The 12,523-nt window shown below is 46.8% G+C and overlaps 1 protein-coding gene across 7 annotated transcripts in view; it reads right to left on the bottom strand.

Moving 5' to 3' along the window:
* KIDINS220 (kinase D interacting substrate 220) overlaps nt 1-12,523 on the bottom strand; it is a 1,251,292-nt gene that overhangs the window by 644,359 nt on the left and 594,410 nt on the right. For all 7 annotated transcript variants that reach the window (XM_085610740.1, XM_085610741.1, XM_085610744.1 and 4 more), the window contains exon 18: nt 4,518-4,658. In XM_085610740.1, the coding sequence (XP_085466866.1) occupies nt 4,518-4,658 (141 nt within the window). The remainder of the gene's footprint in view (nt 1-4,517; nt 4,659-12,523) is intronic.

Below are 12,523 nucleotides of genomic sequence, written 5' to 3'. Positions count from 1 at the left end.
TATTTTTGGAATGCTTTGAGTTTGAGGTGAAATGATTATACCTAAATACGTTGCCTCTGTAACTACCTCCATCCCAGATACTAATCCGCATTCTGTGTGTAGTACTTGAGTTTTACTCAAATTTAATTTATAGCCAGACACTGCTCCGAACTTTTTTGTAATGACCTCAATTCTCTGCAGTGCCTTATTCATATCGCTAGAGAGGACAGCCAAATCATCGGCATATGCTAAGACTTTCACTGAGTATGAGTGCGCCCTTACTGGTCTAATTTCTGGGTCGGCCTCTAAACTAAAGATGAGAGGGTCAATAAATAAGGCGAACAATAATGGAGAACAGGGACACCCCTGCCGGGTGCCCCTGTTTATCGAAAACCTCTGTGACTCCTCTCCAGTCAACCGTATTGTTGCCCCCGGGGAGGAATACATTGAACGTATCGCCCGTATATAGCCATCAGGAAATGACTTCCACCTCATCACTGCCCATAAAAACTCCCAAGAGACCCTATCGAACACTTTTTCAGCGTCCAAAAGGGCCAACCCCACAGGAGCGCTCATCGCCTGGGCCCAATCAAATATAGAGATAACCCGTCTAACATGGTCCGTGGTCCCCCTCCCTGCGATAAACCCATGTTGGTGTATTGACACTAATGGAGAGATAACTGCCCCCAATCTTTTTGCCAAACATTTCGAATAAATTTTATTGTCCGCATTAATTAGAGAAATTGGTCGATACGAGGTCAAATCATGTGGGTCCTTTCGCTTTTTTTTAATAAACCACAATTACAGTTTGAGACCAAGAAGCTGGGGGTACCCTATCAAACGCCCCTTGAAACACTGCCATCATTATCTCCACTAAGAACTCCCTAAACTTAACATAAAACTCCAAGGGAATCATATCGGGCCCCATCGCCTTCCCTGGAGCTAGCGAAAGCATTGCCACTTTAATCTTCTAACAAGTAATCTTTATCCGCCTCCTCTAAACCTACACAAGGCATTTTATGGAGATAGCTCTCAGGGCTTAAAACTGACTCAGCCATGTATAATGTTTCATAATATTTTTTAAAGGCATCACGGACCTGAGACAGGGTCTCTACAAATTTTCCATCCATCGCTTTGATTTTAACTATCCTGGAGTGAGCCTCTTTTTGACGTAGTCTGTTAGCAAGAACTCTACCGACCCTCTCTCCGTATTCATAGCATTGATTTCTGTATACCTGATACTTGGCAGCCACCTCCTCTGCATAACCTTGATATATTTTTGCTCGGCAGGCAGCAGCTTCCGCCTGCACCTCCTTAACCATACCCCCGACATTAATTTCTTGAACCAGTCTCTGCTCCACCTGAGAGAGATCCGCTAAATCCTTCAGATACTTCAACCGGTCTTTTTTCCGTTTCCTAGCGACAAACCTAAGTGTCTCCCCTCTTACCCCCGCCTTCAATGTATCCCAGACAACATCAATCCTAGCTGAGCCTATATTTATCTGGAGGAATTCAAGAACCCATTTCTTCATCCAACTGCAATAATCTTCATTCAGTAACAACCTTCTATCAAACGTCCATTTTCTAGTCCCAGAGATCAAACCAGTACACTCAAATTCCAATATCACCGGATTATGATCCGATATTATTTTGGGTAAAACCTTAATAGATGACCTTGATAAAATAGCATCTGAGACCAGAAAATAATCCAGTCGTGCCATCTTTCGGTGTGGAGCAGAAAAATATGTATAACCATCTTGGCCTGGATTAAGCTCGACCCAGGCGTCATAAAGGCATTGATCCTGGACAAATGCTTGCAAACCCCTAAACCCTCTTGGCTTCCTTCCCATATAAGGTTCAGCCAATCTCAGATTAAACCCTGAGGGAAGGTGAATATTTAAATCGCCACAGACTATCATAGGTTGTGAATAAAGTGAAAGTTCTGAGTTGAGCTCCTGAAAAATATCCGGAACGTCTAAATTTGGCCCATATATTGAACAGAACGTAATAACTTGCTGAGATATAGCTGCCTCAATCATAACCCAACGTCCCAGCTTATCAACCTTTTGCTTCCTTACCTCCAACAATCCTTTCTTAGCCAATATTGCTACTCCCTTTATATTAACTGACTGGGATGTACAAGCTATTAATTCCAGTCCAAGAGAGCTAAGCCAGGCCATTGTTTCAAGTGCTTTAGAACAAGTTGGCTGCCAGTATTTGAGTGATACTCTAGCGGCACAAAACACTTAATGCTGGATGTCTTTTTTATTAAATGCATGCCATTCAAGATGTTTCAGTCTAATTTTTTATATTATGGATTGCTTCATCTGAGTCAGTGTTAAGCAAAGATGTATTGTAAGAAAGAATGTTGCCGATTTGGATTCTAGCATCTGATGAGGGCCGGTATTCTTGCCCAAGAGTGTAGTATTATACAATCTACCATCTGCCTGGCTGTTAATTCAGGTACAATCACTAATACCCATATATGTCGACTGTCTGGCTCACAATTAACAGCATTCTTCAATCCTTCCATGCTCTAGTAAAAAGTACTCAAGGGCTTAACCCCTTCCCTGCTCATGACGGAACCACTCCGTCATCAGCCACGGGCGCCGTGTGCTCATGACGGAGTGGTTCCGTCATGCTGCGGCCGTTGGCGGCCGCTCCGCCCACGCGGCACTGATTCCCCGCCTGTGCGGGCGAACAATGCAAGTGGGCGGAGTCGTGACGGAACCACTCCCGTCATGAGCACAGCTCGCCCGTGACTCATAACGGAGTGGTTCCGTCACGAGCATGGTGGCGCCGCGCTGACCCCAAACCCCCCCAGCGCCGCGGCGGAATTCGTGCCGCGGCGAAGGGGTTAAAGTACAGAAAAAGATCATTAGGGGAGGAAGACTCTATTGAAACAGAGATGTCCTTCACAATCCCTTACAAACTACAAAGCACCCTCAGGTGCATGTGCTTCACAAATTCAGCAATTGGAAGACAGTGAGCCAGGGGATAGAACAGAAGGATCGGGATCCCTGTATTTTTCCATATAGACAGGCTTAATAGCTGCCAGTGTCAGAAACACAGAGTTCTCACGGTGCAGTAAAACATTCTCATGTTGGTAGCAGCTCTAAAAGAATTTTAGATTTGAGCAGTTGCATTATTTAAAAAGAGCATAAAAGAGGTAAGGAAGTTGGGATCCCCAAGGGTGGGGTGATGGCAGCGGGCAACTGTCCTATTCATAGGCACCCCTGTGCAAGGCTTGGACCAGGCTCCAAGTAGGACGTCCGTGAAAGCTTCATAAAAAAGGGAGAAGTGTTTCGGAAGGGGTGACTCCAGGCTGAAGCACCTCCATCAAGATGTTTGTCTTGACAGCAACGGAAGGAAGCTGAAGGACGAGGACCTCGGCAGCACTCACCACCACCACCACTGCAAATGAGGCTCCCTCCTCTGAAGCCACAGTAAAAGGAGAGACAAAGCCAGTATCTGGGGAGGTGTCCAGACCACTGGCATCTGCCAAATTCTCACACCAGTTGTCCTCACTGGGGTCTAGGTGCTGGTATTCATAAAGGTCCAGTGGCCCCTCCCAATCTTCCCCGAGTACTAGCCCATAGGAATAGGGCTCAGCATCTAGCCTGGATGAAATGTCTCCAGTCGTGTTGGGCAATGCTCATCTGTCTCCGAGTCGGAGATGAGAACGGGGCGGAGTCGCTGGTACCGTTTGGGATGTCCTCTGTGGGGCCTTCGCAGAGGAAGGTCTAAGTGGATTGACTGTCATCAGTCCTAATCTTTTTATGAATCCAAGCAGCCCAACTGGCGCCGGGGGAGGGGGCGTGGGGGAGTTGAGTTGGGACGAACCCACAGGCAGAGTACCAGTTGGGTGCTTAAAAGCAGCCATTCATGCCACACCAGGAGACAATGTCTCAAAAAATCTTTGCCAAAACGTTGAAAAGGGTCAGTCAAAAAGTGACTAGGGGGGGTAGCTGTTCTCTGGATCTGTGCTGACTGGCATGGAAAGAAAAGAACTGACATCAGCGAGCTCCAGTGGCACTTATATAGGTGCAGCGCACGTCAATCCCAGTGCAGACGCCATACGGAGCTGAACATCTGCCACCTACCTGCAGGCAGGGGTACTGGACATGGAAACATTTCCAGATCCACTATGACGAATGGGGATCATTCTAAGGTAAGGAATCTGTGGCTAGAAGCCTCTATCGGATAAAAACAATAATATACTAAATCACTTAGGTAAAAACCATCTGCACTTTAGCATGCATAAATGCGTAAATTAGACACCAGTCCTAGGGGACCTTGACTGGTGCCTTACACCACAAAAAACAGAATAGGTATGTGGAAATACAAGCCTTCACGGTCTATGGAAAACATCCTGTGACACCAGTACTTTAGCTTACATGTGATACACTATGTGTTGGTCAATGCTTTTCCATCATGCACATGGTCTTATTTACCATATTCAAATGGAAATAATAAATAATTAAATGTGGAAAATGCGCAAAATATTACAACTATGCCAAAAAGCACTTCAAACATACCGTATCCAACATCTGCAGAACCTTGTCTTGCTCACAGGCGTCCAAGCCATCAATAATTACCACCAATCTTGTCTGGTTCTGGGTAAAGCCATCAATAGTCTTTGCCATTTTAGCCATTAGCTCCACTTCACACTTTAGAACCTGAAAAATAAAAATTGAAAACAAAATAAGTAAACAGTATTTCTCTTGCAGCTGTTTTTCTCTTATTCCTTAGATCTTCTCATATTATCAACTTCTGGAAGCCGCACTACATTGGTGAAGAAACAAACAGTTTCTTAAAATGATAAACCTGATTAAAGGAACCTATTTGAGATAATGATTGCATTCTCTTCATGCAAACATCCATTCCAAATATTATGCCATAAGCCACTTTACAAATCAACATCCAGTTAGAGGGCAGGTCTACGTAGTGGAAGGAAAAGTAACCTATCATAACTAATGTGTTTTTGAGGATACTAGACCTTCATGCAGATTGCTCACTGTAGTAATCTCCCTTTGCATCAGACTAGATCTGGAATTTTTCAGAAGTAACTTTGACTGGCACTAGGAAGTACAAGAGCAACCTGGACAGAAGGTTATTGTCACTATAATCAGAAATGACAGTGTCTCCATAAAGGTGCAGCACAGCCGATCAACTTGGGTTCTGGATATTTTCCCCTGATCCACAGAAGCCAGAACAAAAACAGACATAACTATTAGACAAAAGGAACATTACCACATAACAAAATCCTACAGAGAAGAGGAAAGCAGTGAGTGGAAGATGGTGAGGAATCTGCAGGATGATCAAGCAAGCATGGGGAAAGAATATTTCCAACTGTAAGTAACTTTTCATTTTAAAGGAAGCAGCTTTCGGAAAATTCATTTTAGTAGGACACCCAAGGTATCAACCATGCAGTTATGGTTTTAGGAATGAAAGCCATTTTCAAACTAGAAACCGTTTTACCAAACTGCATCTCTGACCTTAAATCCAGTTATAGACTGAAATGTTCTGAAAATGTATGTACAGACTCCCAAGTGACCATTTGAACAATAGTCAAACTGGTATTCCACTCAGCTCTAATGCAGAGCACATACAGTCTTTCCATTTATCAAACATGGTGCACAGAGAAAAGGTTGTTTGTCCTTGTAGTCTTTGAACCTCTCCACCTCATACCTGTGAGCCTCTATTGTGTCTAATTCGAGCTATAGCTCTTTCAACATATAAGGAAAAAGATGCAGGAAGTAGGCCAGCAAAAGTACATTCCGAGAGAAATGCAACTCAAATTAACTGATCTAAAACTTTACGCTATCGTCTCAATACCACCAGCGAAGCAAATACAGAATGTATGACTATCAGGATAACTGTTGATACAATTCTCTGTTATTCTGAAAGAGGCAATAGCCACAAGAAAAACTGTTTTCAGCATTACAAATCAGAGAACAAGGATGCACTGGGCGGCCCTACCCATATACGGACATTCATTCCAGACTGAAACCTCCCATCCCGCATCCACCCCCTCCCTTCCCACCCCCTAGGCGTGTCACTTACATCTAGGTCGTTAATGTATAGTAGACCAGTACCCCAAGCAGGGTGTCGCCATTGACTGGAGTAGCACTATAGGGGATCACATCTCATCCAGGCAGCAGAAGGCAGTCCTCAGTAGCTTGCTCCCAGACCTAAATAAACCTCCCCCTCCTGCAGCCTAACTTATGTCTGCTGGGGGAACACCTATAGAGTCTGCGTCCTCACCATCTTCAGGGAATTTAAGCACCACGACTAACGCTTCCCAAGCCCTCGCTGCTTCTAGTGCCCTCTCACTCCCTGTTCTTCTGGCTATCTGCTGTCTGATCACACCTTCACATTCGGCCCACTTAAGGAGTTCTGCTTTCCATCTTGCTATGCTTGGACCCTGCTTTGCTTTCCAATGCATGGTGATATCCCTTTTGGCCAATAAAAGACCCAGGTCTAAGAACTTACTCGTGATTTTATTCTTGGACGTGTGAGGGAACCAGTGTAGAATGCAGTGTTTCTGGGTCCGCTCTACTTCCCTGTCAGTAAGATCAGTAAGTAATGTCGTTATCTCCCCCCAGTAGCTGTCCAGGAACGGGCAAGCCCACAACATATGTTTGAAATCTGCGCCTTCTGTATTGCAGCGCGGGCAAGCCGCTGTTTGGGTTGGGAAATATTTATTGAGCTTTTCCGGAGAATAAGGTATGCCCTGTGCAAGATATAAAAATGTACTAATTGGAACCTAGCGTTGCGGATGTTCTTCCAGGCTCTCTCTACCAAATCCCCCCAGGTCTTCTCCGGGATAGCCTCCCCAAGGTCAGTTTCCCACTTGAGCCACAGTTCAGTCAGGGGGGTAGCGTTTCCCTTGTCATGCGCCTGTATAAGCATGTCACAGCTTTGAAGGTACCTGCTGCCATTACCACGTATTGGCAGTCCAGTGACGTTTTGGGCTCTGTGAGTCCTCCTCCCCAGTGTTATCGAATGGCAGCAGTGAGGGCTGTGTACAGCAGAAAATCCCCCCTAGGTAAGTCATAGCGGGCTTGTAGATCATTGACCCGGATCATGGCCCCCCTCTTCATATAAGTCTCCTAAGCTAGTCAACCCCTGTTCCACCCAGAGCTCCAACCTCTGTCAGTTACCTCCATGCAGCAAGGCCGTACACATAAGTAACGGGATTTCCAGCGCGTAAGGGCGTCTAATTTTAGCCCTTCGCAGCTACCTGTCCATGCACCGTCGTGCTGTGTCGAGCTCAGAGGTGAGGGCTGTGGGTCTGACAGGGAGCCGCAAGATGATGTGAGATAGCAGCCTCAAGGACTCAAACTCCTCTCTTAGCTCTTCTTCTCCTCTGACACTGCTCGCTACCCATTGCGCGAGCCACTGAAACTGCACCGCCAAATAATAGGTCTCATAGTCAGGTACTGCGAGCCCACCCTCCACTCTTGGTCGCATATGGAAAGTAAGTGCTACTCTACGTCTGCCAGTACCCCATAGAAAACCCGTGAGCATTGATCGGAGCAGGGCAAAGTACTTTGTCGGGATCCAGACGGGTAAGGTCCCAAAGTAGTGCAGTAATCTCGGGAGAGTGACCATTTTGAGCAGGGCTACGCAGCCAGCCAGAGAACGGCTATGAGCCCCAGAAGTCAAAAGTTGTTTTTTGTTCCTCTGATAGCTTTTCCTATGTTACCCTCTAGGATGTCTTCTTGAGTGTGGTATATTTGTATACACAGGTGTGGCAGGCACCTGTCTTCCCAAGTCACCCCCTCTGTTTCTCGTGGACCTATTCGGCCTCCTCGTGCAGGAAACAGGCAAGACTTCACCCAGTTCACTTTTAACCCTGCGACTCTGCTGAGGTCCTGTAGCAAGTTTTTCGCTCCCACAAGGGCATCCCCAGAATCAGCTAGAAAAAGCAAAAGGTCATCAGTGTACAGTGCAATGTGATGGATCTGCCTATGCACAGTGAGTCCCTGATAAGCCCGCCCTGATCTGGCCTGCGCTGCCAGCAGCTCCATCGCCAGGGCAAACAGCAGGGGAGAAAGGGGGCACCCCTGACATGTTCCCCTTCCCACACTACAGGAGTCTGAAATTAGCCCACCAGTTTTAACTCTGGCAGTAGAGTCGGAATATAGGAGAGCCGTCCAACCCACAAAATCATCAGCCAGCCCCATTTTCTGCATCGCATGGAACGAATAAGGCTATTCTAGGCTGTCAAACGCTTTTTCTATATCAATGGCGAAGATCGTCGCCACGTCTACAATATAGGAGTCAGCCTCTAGAACTCGCAGGAGGCGCCGAGTGTTGAGCGCCCTGTTTCTGGTAGGGAAAAACCCGGATTGATCTTTGTGTATCATGGCAGCCATTTGGGGGAGCAAGCGAGTAGCCAAAACCCTACTTAGTATTTTATAGTCTAAATTAAGCATGGATCAAGGGCAATACACAGTCTTATCCCATGACGGTTTCCCCGGTTTGAGTAACGGTATGATGATCGCCTCTCTAGTAGTTGCAGGTAGGTGACCAACCCGCTTTGCGTCATTATTTAACTGTACCAGCTTGGGAGCCAATAAATCAATGTATGCTAGGTAGAAATCAATTGGCAGGCCATCCGTGCCTGGAGTTTCTCACTTCTCCAAGCTCTATCTCGCGCCCTAGTGCACCTGCATTGTCCTCGTCTAGGGCTGGTAGTTCCACGTCTCGTATGAACTCGTGCAAACTCTCCTCTGCTGGAGTCAACTTACTCCGGTAGAGGTCCTTGTAATAGGCCAGCAACAAGTCATTGATGCCCCGCTGGTAATACCTTGCCGCCCCATCCTGGTCTCTAAGTTCCAAGATCACTGTGCCTCTCCTGGCGGGGTTAGCCAACCAAGCCAAAAGGGCTTCCGACTTTTCCTTTTTCCGAATGAGCACGGGTGATGTATTTTTTATAGTCGAAGCAACGCAGACACTTCATTTGCACTGCCACTGCCTCCCTAGCCTCCAAAATCTCCTTCTGCTTGGCCGGGTTCTCAGGCCTATCTTTTTCCAGGTCTCGCAGCCATTGGTCATCCCTCTCTATGTCTTTAAGGAGCACCTTCCGTACGCCCATCATCTCAGATATACAGCACCCTCTGAAGACTGCTTTGCATGCATCCCACTCCACTAAGGAGGATGTTGCAGTGTCAGCATTGTCTTGGAAGTTGTTGGTAATAGCTGTTCCTATTGCAGCATGAAATACTTGATTATCTAAAGCCTCCGGTCGCAAGCGCCAGGTAAGGATCTTGGGTCGCCAGCGGGACCACTGTAAGCTTACTAGTTCAGGATTGTGGTCAGAGAGCGTCCTAGTGAGGTACTTACTGCTGCAAATCCCCTCGTGGACATCAGGGGAGCACAATATGGCATCTAATCGGACATGCAATTCATTGGGTTATGTCTGTGTGAGCCATCATTTGTAACTTAAGCTTGAATAAGTCACCTTCTCATCCACAAGATGCAAGTATGTTTCTTGCGGGATTTGTGTTACCAAAGAGAACACAGACCTGGTTTTGCAGCCACAGTTGGTGTACCATACTCACAGCCTTTCCTTCCTTCACGAGAGATCAGTGTGAAATGTGCGCTGTGCCTGCTTGTCCTCCCCACCTGGCTTTCCTCAGAAGGTTCATGGGAACCTCCCTGCCCTCTCTCACAGTGGCATAGCTAAGCGGGGGTGGTCTGCCCCGGGCGGCACGAGTTTTGGGGGTGGTGGCCTCCCCCACTCTTGCCTGTCGTCTTGGGCGCCAATAGCAAGCACCCTAAATTCCTCACCCCCGCTCATCAATGCGTCAAACGCCGGGACCGCCACGGGTAGTCAGAGAGCTAGCTACGCCACTGCACTCTCAGAGGACACCCAGGAGAGAGTGTGGGAGGTCTGTTACCGCCTGGATAGAGAGCATTCAGTCCACCTTTCCGTGACCTCTTTGCTTGTGTGGATGCTTTGGTGCTAGGAGCATGCGCACAGATTTACTCTTGTACGAGGGCATGCCTCCATGATAATGAGGGAATTCTCTTCATTGAAGGCAGGACAGGGTCAAGAAGCACAGTCTGAATTACAGAAAGGGGCATATGACCCTTCTGTAGTACTATTGTGGACATGGAGTTTCGAGAATCTGGACCTGGTACCCAGTTTTGCACTAGAAGTGGAGTGATGAATGAACTTGTGTACAAGTTGCCTCCTCTTTCATAGATCCAGAGGACCACCTCATGTGGATTTAAAAAACAGTTTAAAAGGAGGAATCTGTTCAATCAGTTTGATTTGTTTTTGTTTTGATTTCTATTGCCATTCTTTGCTTCCCAGCAGACGCAACAGTCTCCTAGAATAAAAAATTGGTCATGTTTTAAACTGTTGTTGAAACTCATGGAGAAATGTATTTTGTTTTTGTGAGTGCACCTAAGGTGGTGTTTGAAATTTCTAATTTTAATATATTTTTGAAATATTTTGGTACGAATCTCTGTACATTTATTCACTAAAAATGTAAACTTAAACTGGTGCAAATCTTTTCTTAGAAGATAAAAAAAAGTGATATTCAAACTGTACAATTTCCTCTAAAAACTAGGTATGCTGTGTATATACGGTCTAAACCTCTATAAACACAGGTAATTGCCAATGATGGTTAGCTCTGCATTCTTAACTCCACTACCATGTATGCTGTTCAAGACATCGTACATCACAATTGATAGTCATTAGTCGGAGAAGGATGCACTCTTTTTGATTTTACTTTGAGTGAATTGTTTGAACTGTTTTTATCTGGGGACTGTTCACACTTGTGGAGGCTTTTAAATTTATTTTAAAAAACGTACTGGGGTAGGGGCAACGGAGTCTTTTGTAACGCGCAGCGAGGACGGCTCTCCGGTCCACCGCAATCGGTTATTCCGATTGATTGATGTGGAGAGAGTCCCTCCTTTAGCTTTCTCAGCCGCGTGGGGCGCCAAGGAAGCGGTAAGCGCTCTAGTGGTTGGCCCTCCCACCTATAACTTTCCGGCATTTCCGACTGCGCAGCGGATGCGCCGCTGGGCAAGCCCATCTGTGCCCGGACGCTGCCGGCCACCAGGGAATGCCGCCCGTTTACACACAGAGACCCCCGCTGCCTAGCCTGATTTATTCCCATGAGAGGCTGGTGGAACTCGGGCATCTTGCACCTTGTGCAGGAAGGTAAATTAACCTCCAAGCAGGGAGTGCCTCCCCGGTAGGGAAATGCCTAGGGTATGGATGGGCCCGGGAAGAATGTACACTTACATCCCTCAATCCACAACTATACTTCCCCCCTTAAACCCTCGCGGAACACACATGAGAAGGGGAATAAGAGGGATTTGGGGGGTGGGTTAGGAGTGCCCTTTAAAGGGCTCTATCTCAATGTTAGATCCATTCCAAGACATGTGGCTAAAATTTGGGATTTATTAGATGAAGCTAGGCCTGACATATGCCTCTTTACCGAGACTTGGTTGAATAATGAAGCGACCCCTGCACTGGCAATAGCATTCCCAGCTGACTATTCAGTGGTCCGGTTGGACAGACCTGGAAAGCGGGGTGGAGGTTTGGCCATCGCAACGCGCTTCCCTTATCATATTAAAACCCTAGATACCGTCTCCTCCTCCAACCGAGAGTTGTTGATATTTAGGGTACTGCGGGGCCAAGCCATTGAATGGGCGGGTGCCCTAGTGTACCACCCTCCTGGAGGTAACAAGTGAGAATTTTGCTCTACTCTGTTAGAAATGCTGGCCCCGTATATGCTCCAAGCGGACAGGTTCTTGCTGGTTGGGGACTTTAACCATCACCTGGAAGCTCTCTCCAGCATAGAATCTGCCTGTTTGGTAGCAGCGATGGAATCTCTTGATCTTTCCCCTAGAATCACTAGTCCCACTCACGTGGCGGGCCATGTGTTGGACACTGTCTTTACTAACATCAGTGAGGTGGTGGTGGAACCCCCGCAGAAGATGGGCTGGACAGATCACTTAGCTCTCAACTTCTCGTGGGTGTGTACGAAACCACCCAGCCCCTCACACAGTCATAAAGATCTCCGCAGACCTTGGAAGAAGGTGACACCGGCTGCTTTCAGTCGGGTCTTTATCTCACCCATATTTGAGGAGGGCGATGACGGTGATACAGCCTTAAGATAGGTTCGAAGCCGCCATAACTAACGCCCTAGACTCTATTGCTCCATTTAAGAGGGTAAATATTCAGGTGAGGGCAGCGCCGGCCCCTTGGTATTCAGACAGTCTTAGAAGAGAGAAAGCCTCTTGCAGGGCCAAAGAGAGAAGATGGAGAAAGTCCAAGTTGGAGCAGTATGAATCGCTCTATCGAACCGCGCACAGAGCTTACTTGAGTAGTTGTAACTCAGCCAGGAGATCTTATTTAGGCTCCTGTATCATGGAAGCTAAAAACTCATCTCAGGAACTTTTTATCATTCTAAAGGAGTTCACCAACCCTAGGGCCAATAATCCGCTCTCATCGCCTACTCAGACATTATGTGAGAACCTAGGGAGCCACTTTACCAACAAAATCAATGTGATT

Source organism: Triturus cristatus, chromosome 6 (genome assembly GCF_964204655.1).
Source record: "Triturus cristatus chromosome 6, aTriCri1.1, whole genome shotgun sequence".
Lineage (NCBI taxonomy): Eukaryota > Metazoa > Chordata > Amphibia > Caudata > Salamandridae > Triturus > Triturus cristatus.
The sequence above is the reverse complement of the archived record's forward strand: the minus strand, read 5'-3'. Positions and strand labels throughout refer to the sequence as shown.